Source organism: Neolamprologus brichardi, chromosome 18 (assembly GCF_056152115.1).
Source record: "Neolamprologus brichardi isolate AB-2024 chromosome 18, ASM5615211v1, whole genome shotgun sequence".
Lineage (NCBI taxonomy): Eukaryota > Metazoa > Chordata > Actinopteri > Cichliformes > Cichlidae > Neolamprologus > Neolamprologus brichardi.
The window spans coordinates 29,375,580-29,390,106 of record NC_142121.1 but is presented as its reverse complement, the minus strand read 5'-3'; the positions used below and the strand labels follow the sequence as shown (position 1 = coordinate 29,390,106).

At 42.5% G+C, this 14,527-nt stretch overlaps 1 protein-coding gene across 1 annotated transcript; it reads right to left on the bottom strand.

Moving 5' to 3' along the window:
- Positions 1–2,992: 2,992 nt before the first annotated feature.
- Positions 2,993–8,693, bottom strand: LOC118453922 (uncharacterized). Its single transcript, XM_035906079.2, has 6 exons — positions 7,804–8,693; positions 7,493–7,698; positions 7,066–7,236; positions 6,486–6,638; positions 5,740–5,806; positions 2,993–5,564 (listed from the first exon to the last, which is right to left on the bottom strand). The coding sequence occupies exons 1-6, from the start codon at positions 8,498–8,500 to the stop codon at positions 4,009–4,011; spliced, it is 2,850 nt and encodes a 949-aa protein (XP_035761972.2). The 5' UTR covers positions 8,501–8,693; the 3' UTR covers positions 2,993–4,008.
- Positions 8,694–14,527: the final 5,834 nt, after the last annotated feature.

Sequence of the window (14,527 nt, the reverse complement as noted above, 5' to 3'; positions counted from 1 at the left end):
ACCTAGCTGCCACACTCCTGCTTGCTCTATCATCCATCTGTAATCTATTATCCACAGTGCTAATGTTCGTAGCCAAGCTAGACGCAGCTCCAGTGTCTACTGCAGTGCCCTGACCTTTATCTTCTTCAGCCCACCGTAACTCATCCAGTCAGTCACCCATCGACCTGCGGGTGGTTTCAATTTGTCCCAAGACATACTCTCCTTCTGTTATGTTAGCCTACGGTTGCCTGCGTCTTCTCTTTGGCCTCCCAGCTAGGATTTTGAGAGAAGCTGTGCAGGAACTTTTCATTTTTCAGGTTTATTCGTTTCTGGTGAAGAAAACACCGATCCCCTGTGAGTCTTGATTTAAAGAATAATCTATAGCACACATAACCTGAGGGTCATGACTTCAAAGAGCGAAATAATAACATCAAGCGGTCTATCGGATTTTATAGAGCATATGCCCAGGATCGTTATGCACTTTTTTGATGTTGCGCCAAAGAAGTGCAGCACTCTGGGACTGAGGGTCATTGGTGGAAGTGAATAGGAAATCCATTAGGAGGTTAACTACCCGGCTAATATAATTTCAGCTGTCTAAATTCATGATAAAGATCCTCTGTTCTTAGATGTGTAATAGGAAACACCTGGCAACTTCCACTCAGAGCAAACATGTTTTGCATTCAGTCTCCACATCTCAGACTGAAGCATGTAAAGCTCTTGATAAGACTAGTGCATGCAAGGATATAAAGAGCCCTATATGCACTCACAAGACAGTTTATTAGTTACACTTTGTTCAAAGGTTGGACCGTTTCTTGCCTGCAGAAGTGCCTCGAATTTCTTTGTGGCATAATTTCCACAAGTTGCTGGAAACATTCCTGAAAAGTTTTGTCCATATTCGCGTGATAGCGTCACACAGTTGCTGCACACTGTCAACTGCACACTGATGATTCCACCGTATTCCAAAGGTGCTCACGTGCATTGAGTTTTTGATACACTGTCACTGACAACAAGTTTGAGATTTTTTTTGAGTTTTGTGCCATGATGTGTTATCATGCTGTAAACACCTGACTATAGTTACACTGTGGTCACTGTGGTATCCCCCACACTATTCCACCACCACCAGCCTGACTCACAGACATCATAGATACAAGGCAGGATGGATCCCTGCTATCATGTTGTGTACGCAAAATTCTGACCCTGCCATCTGAATACTTCAGCAGAAATTGAAACTCATCAGACCAGGCAATGGTTTTCCAGTTTTCCATTGTCCAGTGTTGGTGACCTGTGGAAAACTGTAGCCTCAGTTTCCTGTTTTGACCTGATAGGACTGTCATCCAGCGTGGCCCTTTGCTGCTTTAGCTCACCTCCTTCAAGGTTCAATATATATCCACCAGTGATTTACAACTTCCTTGATATTTTCTCTGTATTGAAACTATTTCTGTAAACCCTAGACATGTTTTGTTAGGGGGGGGGATTAGGGTTAGGGTTAGGGGTTACCCCTTACCACCAACCATTCTTACTCTGATGCAGGACACCCTCAGGATAAGATAAGATAAGATAAGATAAGATAAGATAAGATAAGATAAGATAAGATAAGATAAGATAAGATAAGATAAACCCTTATTAGTCCCACATGTGGGAAATTTTTTGGTCACAGCAGAAACTTTAAGAGCAGTAAACGTTAAGAAAAACACAATAGAACAGGATAAGATCAAATAGAATAACATACTATACAACAAGAATAAAATACTATATACAATAGAATAAAGCACTATACAAAATAGAATAAGATGCTTTGTTATAGTAGGAAAAATTGCACTTGGTAGTATTGCACATCAGGGAGACAGTTACAATTGTGTATGGGATGTGTGTGTGTCTGTCTGCACATGTGTGGTCATCTGCAGTGAGCATGTCGTGGAGTCTGACAGCAGTTGGAAGGAAAGACCTGCGAAATCTCTCCGTCCCACACTGTGGGTGCCGCAGGCAGCCACTGAAGGAGCTGCTCAGTGCTGTCAGAGTCTCCTGCATGAGGTGAGAGATGTTGTCCAACAGGGATGACAGCTTAGCCATCTTTCTCCTGTCACTCACCACCTCCACTGGGTCCGGAGGAGATCCTAGAACAGAGCTGGCCCTCCGGATCAGCCTGTTCAGTCTCTTCCTGTCCCCAGCAGAGATGTTGTCACCCCAGCAGACCACACCATAAAAGATGGCTGAGGCCACCACAGAGTCATACACTGCAAAAACTCAAAATTTTACCAAGTATATTTGTCTAATTTCTAGTCAAAATATCTCATCACACTTAAAATAAGACACAATCAGCTACAGATACCTGTAGCTATCCGCTATCAATGTAAATACATTGGATGTTTAGTGGTTGGAGTGGAGGATGTTTGTTTCTGCGGACGTCTACCACCAGCTCCAGCTCCACCAGTCAGTGCTCCCTGTTGTCCCCATCAGTGATGAGGCCAAATATTGTAGAGTCATCAGAGAACTTCTGCAAGAAGCACTGGGTGGAGTTGTGGGAGAAGTCTGCAGTGTAGATGGTGAAGAGGAACGGAGCCAGAACCGTTCCCTGTGGGGCCCCCGTACTGCAGACGACCCTGTCCGACACACAGCCCTGAGTACTCACATACTGTGGTTGGTCGGTGAGGTAGTCCAGTATCCATGTTGTGAGGTGGTGGTCCACTCCTGTGATCTCTAGGATGTCTAGGGGTCTAAATGTATGAGTTAGTGCCATGTGAGTGGCTGATTAGATAACAATTAGGTAACAATCCGATGTCCCAGTGTTTGTGTTGTGTCAGTTTTTGCTGGCTAAAATTAGCTACCATTAGCTATTGCTATTAGCATGTGATGTTGTAAAAGTAAATCCCAAAGTGTGCTAAAAAAAAAAGCTTTGTTATTAAGAATCAAAAGTTTTACTTTAAAGGTACCAAACGTTCTTCTTTCAAACTTTATCTCACTTTAAATGACTTTACTTCATGCCAAACAAAGTTTGCAATAAAGAAAAATCCAGTACAACAAAGGTGATTTTATTGGATTAACAAGAAAACATCAAATATACACTTCATTACAGTTCAGTTAAGATTAAAAGCCACTACATTATTTAAAATATTTAGTTTCAACAAGGCTTAGTGACTTTAAGTCCATAATATGCACAAAGTGGTCATTAAACAAAGCATGCAGTAGATATTCAGCCATTTAGAAAATGGCAGCTAACATGAAACACATGCTCTTGAGAAAAACTCCTGAATGAGAATCAGTGCCAGCAGAAAATGCTGTAGTCACTGGCAGGATCTAAAACTCCTTTGGCGTCAACAGAGTAAACTGAATTATATAAATAAAAAACAGACAAATGTGAAATGTGAAAAACTGGAACTAAAAAAAGAAGAACTAACTGGAGGATGAGAAATGATTACGTGAATACAGTTGTTTTGTGCTATCATATGTAGAAATCATGACACATTAATAGTTATATTATATAAATATAGCTAATGAATAATGTTACATTTAAATACACTACAGTCCACATTTAGTACTTTTTAAAAGACATTTTCTTTTAAACTCAAACAAAAATCAAGAGATAAATTCAGGTTTGGAAAGCACGGTTAACTCTGACCTAAAATAATAATAAACAAAAAGACTGGCACTGCTCTGACATCTGCGAGTTAAGTAAAGGTCAGTTAGCTTAGCTTAGCACAAAGACTGGGAGTCTAGCTACACAACACTGCATAAGAATCACAAAGTGTTGATTTTTTTAATTGGTTATTTTTTACATTAAACAAATGTATTAGGTTTAAAGGTGCTCACAGATTACTTGTGGACAATCTTAGAAGCTATTTCCACTAGTTTACAATGTCAGGCTAAGCTAACAAGCTACTGGTTAATGCTTCTCTGTTAAAACAGATGAAACTGGTGTCAATCTTTCTTTGTAACTCTCTGGAAAGTGAATAAGTCTCCAAAAAGTCAAATCGTTTCTTTCACGGTTTGATTTTTGACCATAAGAAGAAACGTCATAGTATCTGTCTTTCATTATGATGCCACCCAGAGGGCAGATACCCCACTTCCTGTTTGATGGCTGATCTGGTTTACTCGTCCACGGACACAGTCTAGTAAAAAGAAAACCGCAGTGCCGTTGTGAACCTGGAAGGATGCTCGCAGACTCACACTGGCCCACTGGCTGCCCTCAGACATCTGGCCAGATACCTGCTGGGCAACAGGGATAGGCCTCGATCCTTCTCCTGAACCCTCTAAATCACTTCGTCTGAGCAGAGTCACCTTGACCAAACTGCAGGAGTGAATGAGTTTGAGATCCAGAGCAACACTAACTGTACCACTCTCTCTGAATACAAAATCTCGTCTCTGATCTGCGGATCCCTTCGCCAGCAGCTCCATTTGGGTCACTTGAGGACTGGTCTGGTGGAAGAACAATGGCTTGTTACGAACTGCTCCAGAGAGAAGGCCGGTGTTAGCCACAGAGGCAGAAAGAGATGAAGAAATGGCAGCGGGAACCCAAACCAAACTGAGAATACTGATACCCGTTTCGTCACCAAAGAAGCGAACGTTGCACTGCGCAGGAGAGAGAATCTCAAAACCCAGTGTGTCTCCCGGGACAACTTGAGCTGCTCCAGACAATGCTATTGATGTGTCTCGGTAATGGACACCTGGTTTAAAGGCACGGAGCAGCTCCATGCCGGTTCCATTATGGTTGAGGTATGCCAAAATTTGGAAGCCCTCACTCACGCATGCCTGGCCCATCGAGTACAATGCCTGCTGGAATACAAAGCGCACAGTGCCACTCTCTGCAAACCGGATCCCGCGACCATCGTGAGTAAGTCCTACTACATAAGGGTCAGAGGTGGAGGTGGTACGGAAGACTGGGCGATAGTTTGTGTGGTAATGTGCAGAGACCATTGCCTGTGCTGTCATGGCAACCGCACCGGTGTCATGAGAGAGCCAGAGGAGGCTGAGTGGGGCAACGGAGGATTCGAACAGCTGCAGACCTTCAGCGCTTTGGTTACAGTGGTGGGTGGCACTCCGGAGGAAGAGAGATATGATGTGACCTGGGGCGACCTCTGCTACCCCACTGATGCTAACACCTTGGAGCGATCTACCCTCCTGCTGCTCCACACGAACCCCACTGAGGTCACGACCTTCAGAGCCGGCTGTGTTGTTCATGCGCAGACACACTTGGATGAAGCTGCGGCAACCATGGGTCACTGAGAGATTCTCATCCAGCCATATGAGACCATGCTGTCTCAGACCCAGCTGCCCACTCTCAGTGGACACCAGATCATCGCCTCTTCCCTGTATGTGAAGCTGCACACCGAGGAAGGCTTGAGCCAGCATGTGTCCTTTTTCCCCCTGCAGAGTCACATCTCCAGACCAGGACTGAGAGAGGGCACTGTGGCCGGCAGTATGGCCAGAGCAGACAGTGTCTGTGGTAAAAGTGCAAGGAGAGACCACCGTGTCTCCATCACACTCATTGCAGGCTTGACACTCATCCATCTCAGAGTTGAAGAAGTAGCCGCGGCCACACATTCCTGTGTGTGCTTCTCCCTCTCTCATGTCCTGGCATCTGAATCCACCTGGTAAGCACAAATTAAGAAAAGAACAAACAATTCTTCTCAGACATGGATATAATGTTTGACCAAACTATTGAACGCACTATTTATGAAAAATAAATAATACATAAGTTGTGCAGCAAATCAAGAAGCACTGACATAACAAAAATATTCAAATGTTTAAAACAATTCAAAGCACCTGGAGTGTTGAGACACTTCTGTTGACCTCCGCACAGATCAGCTATTTCAAGACATTCATCTCTGTCCTGTAACAAACAAATGGAAACTTTCAGTTTGGAAGGTAGGATCAAGAGATGGGTTGCAAAGTAGCATGCAGATACTGCAACAACTCCAGGCGAGCACTGAAAAAGTACTGAACCAAAAGGCCTACTGCTTCTAATATGGTCCACTGGTAAAAAATGTTTTCCTTTGCTTTGACAAACCTTGTGATAAACCTTTTATTTTAAGGCTCATAAACCCTACAATATAACACTTGTTTCCGCAAGTGCATAAAGTTCTAAATGAATAAACTAAACTTCAGTCAAAAGAAGACTTGCATTTCCAGCTGCCATCGTTTATATTCAGATACAAGTGACAACAGATATGGCATGATAAGATAGGACATTTTAAGTATAAAAAGGACCTGGGGTTGATATGGTTTGCAAAGTGGCTTTTAGTGGCAGCAGCAACTTTAGCCAGGCTAAAGCAGCTTAACTAGCCCACTCTGTATGAAATTTGCCAATGTGGATGCACAAAAAAAACATCAGCATAGCCATCAGTTGATTTTGTCTGATTTAGATAAACTTTCAGCAGCTGTTGCACAGGGATTCCAGACTAAGCTTCGCTTGGTGGCCTAACTGATCTGATCTTATGTTACATTTTTGTCAAGCTGATTTGTCACCGCTTTGCTGTATGTGGTTAAAAGACACGCTAACACATGCTAACCTGGCAGATCCTGTCTGCGTGTACTGAACACTGGGCGACCAGGAAGAATCCAGCAGGACAGACGGTGCACTTCTCACAGCGAGGACGGCCACTGCTGTAGCCACAGTACTCATCAGGCCCACAACTGCCACAGGTCAAAAGGGGCCGACCCACCTAATGGCATTGAACACAATGATACTTAGAATCAAATATAATATTTTGATATTAGAATACTTGACATAATGTTCACATAATGCACTCCAGTTAAAGAAATATGTTGATGTTAAAGTTAAAAATTGACAAAAAAAACTGTAATATTTTATTTTATTTTTTTATATTCAGTGACAACAAGTGATATTTTAAGCATAAAAACAGGAAGGTGAGATTGATATGGGTTGCAAAGTGGCTTGCAAAGGCAGCCACAAGTTTATGCAGGCTACAGCAGCTTAACAAGCCCAAAATTGTCAGGTATGAATAGAAGTACACTCAGATTTGCTTATTTAAGATTCTGCTATAGTGCAATTTATGCTTTATATGACAGTTAGATCTCTTACATCTCATCACTACTGTAAACATATTTATAATTTAGCTTAAGGCTCACCTCCATCACAGTGGCCTCCATGTCCACTTTGTGCAAAGAGAGAGCCTGCTGTGCTTGGTGAGCTCTAACCTGCCCACTCAAGGTTTCCATGCGACTGTCCAGCTCCCCCTGGAGGTTCTGGAAAGATGTTTGTTTGATGCTGTCCATCAGTATGTTGTACTGAGCTTTTACCTGGAGGAAGAGAGAACTACTTGTATAACACTTTGGAATTGTCTTATTTCTTCACTTTGCTAGGAAATGTTGTCCTTATCTGATTCATAATGAAACTGATCTGTTTCAGGGAGTTGAGAAAAAGAATATAATTTCAGTGGATTAGGTGCTTTCTATGCACTTAAAAAAACACTTAAATACTGCCCCAAGACTATGGGGCTATCTACTACTATGGGACTACTGATATCTCCCTCATTATCAGTCACAGCAGCCTTACTTGCTCCATCTGCTCATACATCCTCCTCTGCTGGTCAAGTATTTCTCTCTGCTGGTTGACCAACGTTCCTTGCTGCTCACTGAGCAGCCTCTGTAGCTCCTTGACCTCGTTTTGTTGGCCTTTGAGGGCCTCGACGAACCTTTCCTGACTCTTAGACAGCTGCAACTGCAGGACTAGAGCATCCTCTGAGGGAACGTCATTGTTCCCTGTAGTAAACAAAGAAACCTGTTACATAGCAACTGAAGTGATTATCATTTTTAGTTTATTTCTCTTTGAATTTTCTGACCAATCGCTTGCAAACTGATACCCACCTGGTTTCATGTCACATGTCAGCTGAATCCATGCTCCACGTTGCGACCCAAGGTCTGGGAACTCGTCCAGAAATTGTGCCGCTCTGTCCGTCACATGAACAGGTGACGAGCTTCCTCTCCCGTCGTCTCCTTGCGTGCTGCAGCCGTCTCCAACGCAAAGCTTACCGTTCCTCTGGCGCATCCGGGAGGGCAGTTTACATCCAATCCCTTTGCACTCCCGCGTTGCGCTGTCATCACTCGTGGGGCGATGAGAGACAGTCGTCGGACAGGTGCCCCCGGCGCAGCCAGGGTGGAACACCTCCGCCGTGATGGTCCTCGGGTTCGTCCTCCTGGTGCCATCCGTACCTGCCGCCTGCGTAAAGCCTCCGTGCTGAGGCTGGATGACGGTGTAGGGTGCTAAGGGCGCGCTCTGTGCTTTGTGCTGACGGAAATGAGCGTCGTGTTGGTAAGTCGGATAGGTTTGTCCTTGCCTGGATTGTGCAGAGTGGTCAAACTGCCGTCGGGACGCGGATGTGTCCGTGCGCCCTTGGCACTGCGCTCCCACGCACGGTCTGCTCCAGTCGTGACCAGAAAAGCAGCGCGGTCCTCGGCAGATGTCCGATACACTCCCCGTGAAGAACAGAGTTGTGACAAAAAGTGAAAATATGAGAGAGATTCCTGCCATGTTGCAATCCTTAAAGGTAAAAATGTAAAACATCCACGTTTTAATGGGGGCCTCTCAGAGCATCAGAGCGTCCTTCAGACTTGTGGATACTGTTTGATCATCTCTTTAAGAAAATATCCATCATATCAGTAACTGCAGGATCAGCAATTGCCAGTAAAAACCGTAAGCAACTGCGCACTCATGCAACTAGCCTCCATTGCGCACGAATTCAGACCCCTTTGCCCCTTCTGTGGATAGTTCGGTCTAGTCCACATGTGGCGCTCAATGCTTCTAATTGGCACCAGGTTTTGCTCCTAGTCTTAAATTAACCCGTAGCTTTCCCGGACATACCACTCTGCCGAGTCACTCCATTCCTACTCAAGCACCGCATATTTGGACTATCCTTAGGTTATTTTTATTCTCACACTTTGGATGGTCAGTCATAAGCACTTTTACACACATACAGCAGTGACGTGGAGCCTCTAAAAGGAATTTCAAGGACTTTGTTTACAGAATCTTTCACATGTAACTCTTTCTTTCTTCGCCCTTTACGACTGATTTGGATGACAGGATTAATCCTGTGGTTTTTTAACAAGCCCCGTCAGAATGAAAAACTTTAAATGACATCAAAGCTTTGATCTCCTCTTTGGTTCTGGGTAGAGTGCTGACTTCTAAACACAACTCTGGTGTATTACAAAGCTGGAGTCAAAACTGCCTCTCCTGTAAAATGTAAACTCTATTACATTTTATTGCCACTCTCATTTCCCTTCTCTGACCCCACATGGCTTTGATTAAAGCTTTAACCCACATTAGAAGCACTTAAATGCTCCCCTCTCTTCTTATTTTCACAGCAAAATGGCATTCACCCTCTCATCACACACCAAGGAAGCCTGTGTGTAGCTGCACATTACTTTCTTGTAAATCAACCAGAAGAAGAGCTTACAAACAGCCACGATAGATGTCCTGAGCTGGCAATGCAGACATTCTCAAAAGGCTGTATAGAGGGCTTAAAATGCAATGTGCACACACATATGCACAGTTGCCAGCTAATGTTGGAGGTGCAACACATAAATTAGCAAGTGTGAGACCACATAGGACTCTGAATATGGCGACAAGTCTCAATAACGCTGAACAAAGGTTCACAGTGATTAAAAGCCAGATTGGGGGGGGGAGGGTCGTCTATTATCTGAAAAGCCTCAGTGCAAAAATATTTGTTGCAGTTTTTACATTATTAGATTTTACACATTCTATCTGCACAGCAGTGCTTTAAATATTAAATACACTACACTGTATTGTCTACAATCGCACCTCTGCACTAAGTTCGTGTGCATTTTATTTGTGATCATGCAAAAACAAAGCACCAAAAGAGAAAAAAAAGTACACCACATCTTAAAATAACAGACAGATAAAGAAGAGATGTCATCCTGATGAATCATGTTTATTCTATGCACTATTCCAGCAGCTCTTTCGCTTTGCTCTGCGCTTTGCTCGCTCACATTTCAAAGTTGTCAAATACGATTTTGTTTGAGGGCTTAAAGCTGTTTGCACCACCCCACTCCACCCCACTCCACTCCACTCCACCACTGTCCATAAACAATCTTTGGTAGAACTTTTTTCAACATCGTGCTGTTGTTCCCTTAAGTAAACATTAACATATGGCCGTGCGGCAGGGAGTCAATACATTTAACATTTAATGACAAGAAACAGTTTCATCTTATCAAAACCACTTCGCATCAGGGAAAAGCTGAAACATGCGCACCGCTCTCCTAAACTCAAAACAGCATTTTGTTTTATTGTAATCTGCAGGGGTTCTGTGTAGTCTATTGCACTAAATATAATAAATATAGGATCTGTTTTCATTCATATTTCAAAATGTTCTAATCCTTTGTGTACGTTTTCTAAAAGACCTTTTGTTGTACAACGTTTGCAAATGATTTCCCACCACGGCATCTTTTTATAATAACACATTATAGTGACATATTATAAAATATTAATAATTTTAATAATGTGTTCATGTATGTTCGTTTTTAATGATGATGTATGACAAGTAAAGCCTATAGAGGTGTAATCAACCTCGTAAATATTATGTAGACCAAATATAAAAGAAACATCTATCAGTTAAGGAACTATTGATAGCTCTTACCAGAAGAAAGTAGTGAAAACAACTGTGTGGCCCTGCCAGGCCAGAAGTAGAGCCCAGAACACTACTTAAGCCCTATCTGCTTTACCAGAAAAACTTAGATCTACTTCCTGATTTCAGAGGAAGCTGAGCGAATATCTGTAGCATATCAGGCAGTGCAGACAAAGTCACATGTGCAAGTGCTCACATATAGACTGACCTGTCAGGGTTGCAGCAATGACACTCACTCTGTGATGCTTCCATGTGTCAAAGACAGAGAAAAGGTAAGAATGCTAAAATGTGTTAATGAAAGATAGAGTTTGTATTTAAGTTGGTTGGAACTTCATAGTAAATCAATACAATAAAAAATATGCTACTACTGAATTCAGAACTACTGTGTTAACAGTTCAGTGCTGTGCTGCAGGATAGCCTTAAATAAAATCAGCACGATTAAATCAGCATTTAAGAGCTGCAGTCTTGCTTTTGTGAGTTTTGGTTGTTTCATGTAGCTGTAAGTCCAGATCAGCTCAGTGATGCTCTTGTTGCTCTGGCTCTCGCTGTATTTTGGGGCTGGTTGTCACACTGCAGCCTGATGTTAAGAGTGATCACACTTTCATGGTGAGCGATGGATAAGAATCTAATCATCTGAAGTATGTAAAGCTTTTGGCTTACTGTGCATGCACACATTTCTGCCTTCTGTTGGTTCTTTTAAGAGTTAAATACTTGAATGGCCACATCAGCTTTGCTGAAGACAAACACATGCCCTCTCACAGCAGCCAGTGGACGGTTGTGCAATTAATTAGAAAACAGCAAGAAGCTCTCGACCGCAAGAAGAGAGAAAACATGTTGGCTTACTGTTAGCAGGCAATGCACTGTGATTCCTTTCATGCACGTACATCTCAATAAATCGCCTTTTGTGCTCAGGCTTTGGCACGGCCGCCTGCGTGTCTCTTGGCGTTGCCTCGTTTTTGTTGATGTGTGAGACCACATCGGGAGGCAGAGGCAACACTCTGACATGCCTGATGAGAGCGTGGAATTCATAAACAAATGTGGTGTTTGCGATGCTTGCTTTCATGAGCGCAGTCTGCAAATGCACATTTGTTGAAATTAATGGGGGAAAAAAATTAAACGAAAAGGTTACACGAGACAAAGGAGACGGAGGATTGGAATGAGTTTCACATGTGTGACGCAGAAGTCCAGAGGTAAAGTTCTGTAGCGATCCAAAAATTTCACTTTCATGTGGAAGCAATACCTAGTGAGCTACATCTCGCTCCACTCTTCCCCTTTTACCCCGTTTCACTTTAATGGTCTGTTTACTGCTCGGCGTAAACACAGAATGAGACTGAGCAACAGAGATGGCACAGCGGACGCGCATCTGTCGCATGAGAATGCGCAAGTTATGCAGAGACTAATAAATACAAGCAGACAGTTTATACATGTTTCAAACAACATGTATGACTCAGTGCACACAGGACAGAATCTGCATGTTCTATACTTTAAGCTGCAGCTTTAATGTTTGCAATATATTAGGACCAAGCTAAACAGCCCAACCGATGTCTGCTGTGGTCATCGTTTATCTATATTACTGACCTCGACTTTATTATTCAATGTCCATAATCACGATTAGGCTTAATACGTCCTCCCTTAGTTACCCTGCATCAGACCTACGCTGCTGGGGGCTTCCCATGATGCAATTCACTCACCTTGTGTCTTTATATAACACTGTGCATGTAATAATTACTTATTATTAATCTCTGGCAGTCTTCCACTGGTGTGTCTTTTGTCCTGTCTCCCTCCCCTCACCCCCAACCAGTCGAGGCAGATGGCTGCCCCTCCCTGAGCCTGGTTCTGCTGGAGGTTTGTTCCTGTTAAAGGGGAGTTTTTCCTTCCCACTCTCGCCAAGCGCTTGCTCATAGGAGGTCTGATTGTTGCCGTTTTCTCTGTATTTTTGTAACGTTTTTAACTTACAATCTAAAATGCCTTAAGGCGACTCTTGTTGTAATCTGGTGCTATATAAATAAAACTGAAGTGAACTGAATTGCGAATACAGGGAATACATTTGCATCTCATTGTTGAAATAGGTCTTTTAGGCTGGATGGAAGTGATTTAGATTTGAAATAGCCCTGAAGGTACTTCATTCTTCAAGCTTAATACTTCAAAAAATATACAAATCATAGAACCTGGAGCCAGTATTAGGAAAAGTGGGGACAAAGTCTTGCTTTTAATTACAAACGTGAAGAAATGTTTCACTTAAAATGACAGCACTCTTTAGATCTATGGGGCACTTAAGCATCCTTTAGAAAACAGTTTTCATTTTTACAGCCTGTAACAACACTTCTTTGGTCCATGCAAATATTTTCAGCCAGAGCAGGTAGATTACCTCAGGAAAAATAAGGTGGGTTTTTTTTAATGTAAATGTAAAAAACTTTATACAGCTAATAGGATTAATAATGACTCATTGAGTCAAATCACAGCAAAAATGAGAAAAAATACAGAACTTGAAATCCTCAAATTACTAGAAATGACAAATTAATACTAATAATCTAAATAGTAAAGTTTGCCCATAAGCCCTTAACTTAAATATGTTGTTTCTGAATAGCCCAGGTGTTCATCAGTGTAGGGTTCTTAGATGAAAGAGAAAAAAGACCCAAAAGATAAAATCCACAGAACAGGACAGGGTGCAAAACTATACGTTAGCATGTTAAGATGGGTAGATCAGATTGCATTTCTAATGGTAAAGACAGTCAGTTGCACAAGCAAGAGCAAAACCTAACGACGTACAAAAAAGAATGGAAACAGTTTCCACCTCACACATTTTGAAATTAGATCAAAAAAGAAAAGAAAAGCTAATAATAGATGCAAACTTGCAGAGCCATTGTATGACTGCAGAGTTACTTGCTTATGTGTCATAGAAAAGTGCAGAAAAACATGATGTGTGTGAAGATCAGGAAATGGTATCGTGCTTATGACCTGCTGAGCTCATAAATAAGCACATACAAAAGAGGCAAGTCGCTTCAAATAAAACGACTATATTAAATCTTACCACCATCCCCGCGTCTATATTTGCTGTACGTGCAGCTTTCAGAGTCAAGGTAAGCTGCTGGGACTTTTCAAAATAAGTGCATCTACTGGTATTGACAGCCACATATTGCAACAGTCTCGCAGAGTTGGCAAGAAGCAGAGGGCTCATTCTTCAGTTTGCTTTTCAAGCCAATCCACACACAAGACCTAAAGCTGGCAAGATGCCGCCCCCATATGGAAAAACCCAGACACTGAATTCCACAGAAAATTTGGTCTGGTGAAAACCTTTGATCTCAATGAAGCCTTTTTGCAGGGCTGATCAATTTAGTGCGAAGAAAACAAAGCATTTGAGTTTTAGCTATCGCTTTTCCATCACAGACTGTACAAAGAGTTACACAGATGGCATCTACAGGAGGGGAAAACTATTTAGCTTATTTAAGAAATGTATCTATGCTGTGCACTCATACTAAAGAGAACACTTAGAAAATGCTGTCCAAGGACCAAGCGACTTTGCAGCCAGAGCAGCACAGAAACGGATCATTGCTTCTGACCTTATTTAGAAATAGCAATCCTATCTTGATTGCTCTGTCTAAATAGATGCTGCACTTTGCATTTTGTTTATCCCCTGTTGCCGTGGGGATTGTCACATCCAGAACTGTGCATGTGTGCGCATACGCTCACTGGTTGCGTGGGCCCTGCCACAAAAATGTCAGTTGTTATGCCGGACTGCCCCCCCCCCACAGTTTTTCCACAAACAGAACTGACACAAAACAAACACGAAACTGATCGCAAAACGAACTGAAATCGCTCAAAGTTTTCACTTCCTAGTGCCTCCTACAGGGTGGTTCACCATTATCTACTTTATTTTCTGCATCTTGCATTATTCTGTCCCCCTAAACCGCTCCTAAAAAAATCTGAATTCCTCGTTCTACCGTTTGCAG

Excerpts from the sequence above, each read along its gene's own strand:
- LOC118453922 (XM_035906079.2), bottom strand. The coding sequence starts at position 8,500 with ATGTTTTACATTTTTACCTTTAAGGATTGCAACATGGCAGGAATCTCT. Across the intron at positions 7,237-7,492 it reads TGTATGAGCAGATGGAGCAA|GTAAAAGCTCAGTACAACAT; the intron begins GTAAGGCTGCTG and ends CTCTTCCTCCAG. Across the intron at positions 5,565-5,739 it reads GAAGTGTCTCAACACTCCAG|GTGGATTCAGATGCCAGGAC; the intron begins GTGCTTTGAATT and ends TGTGCTTACCAG.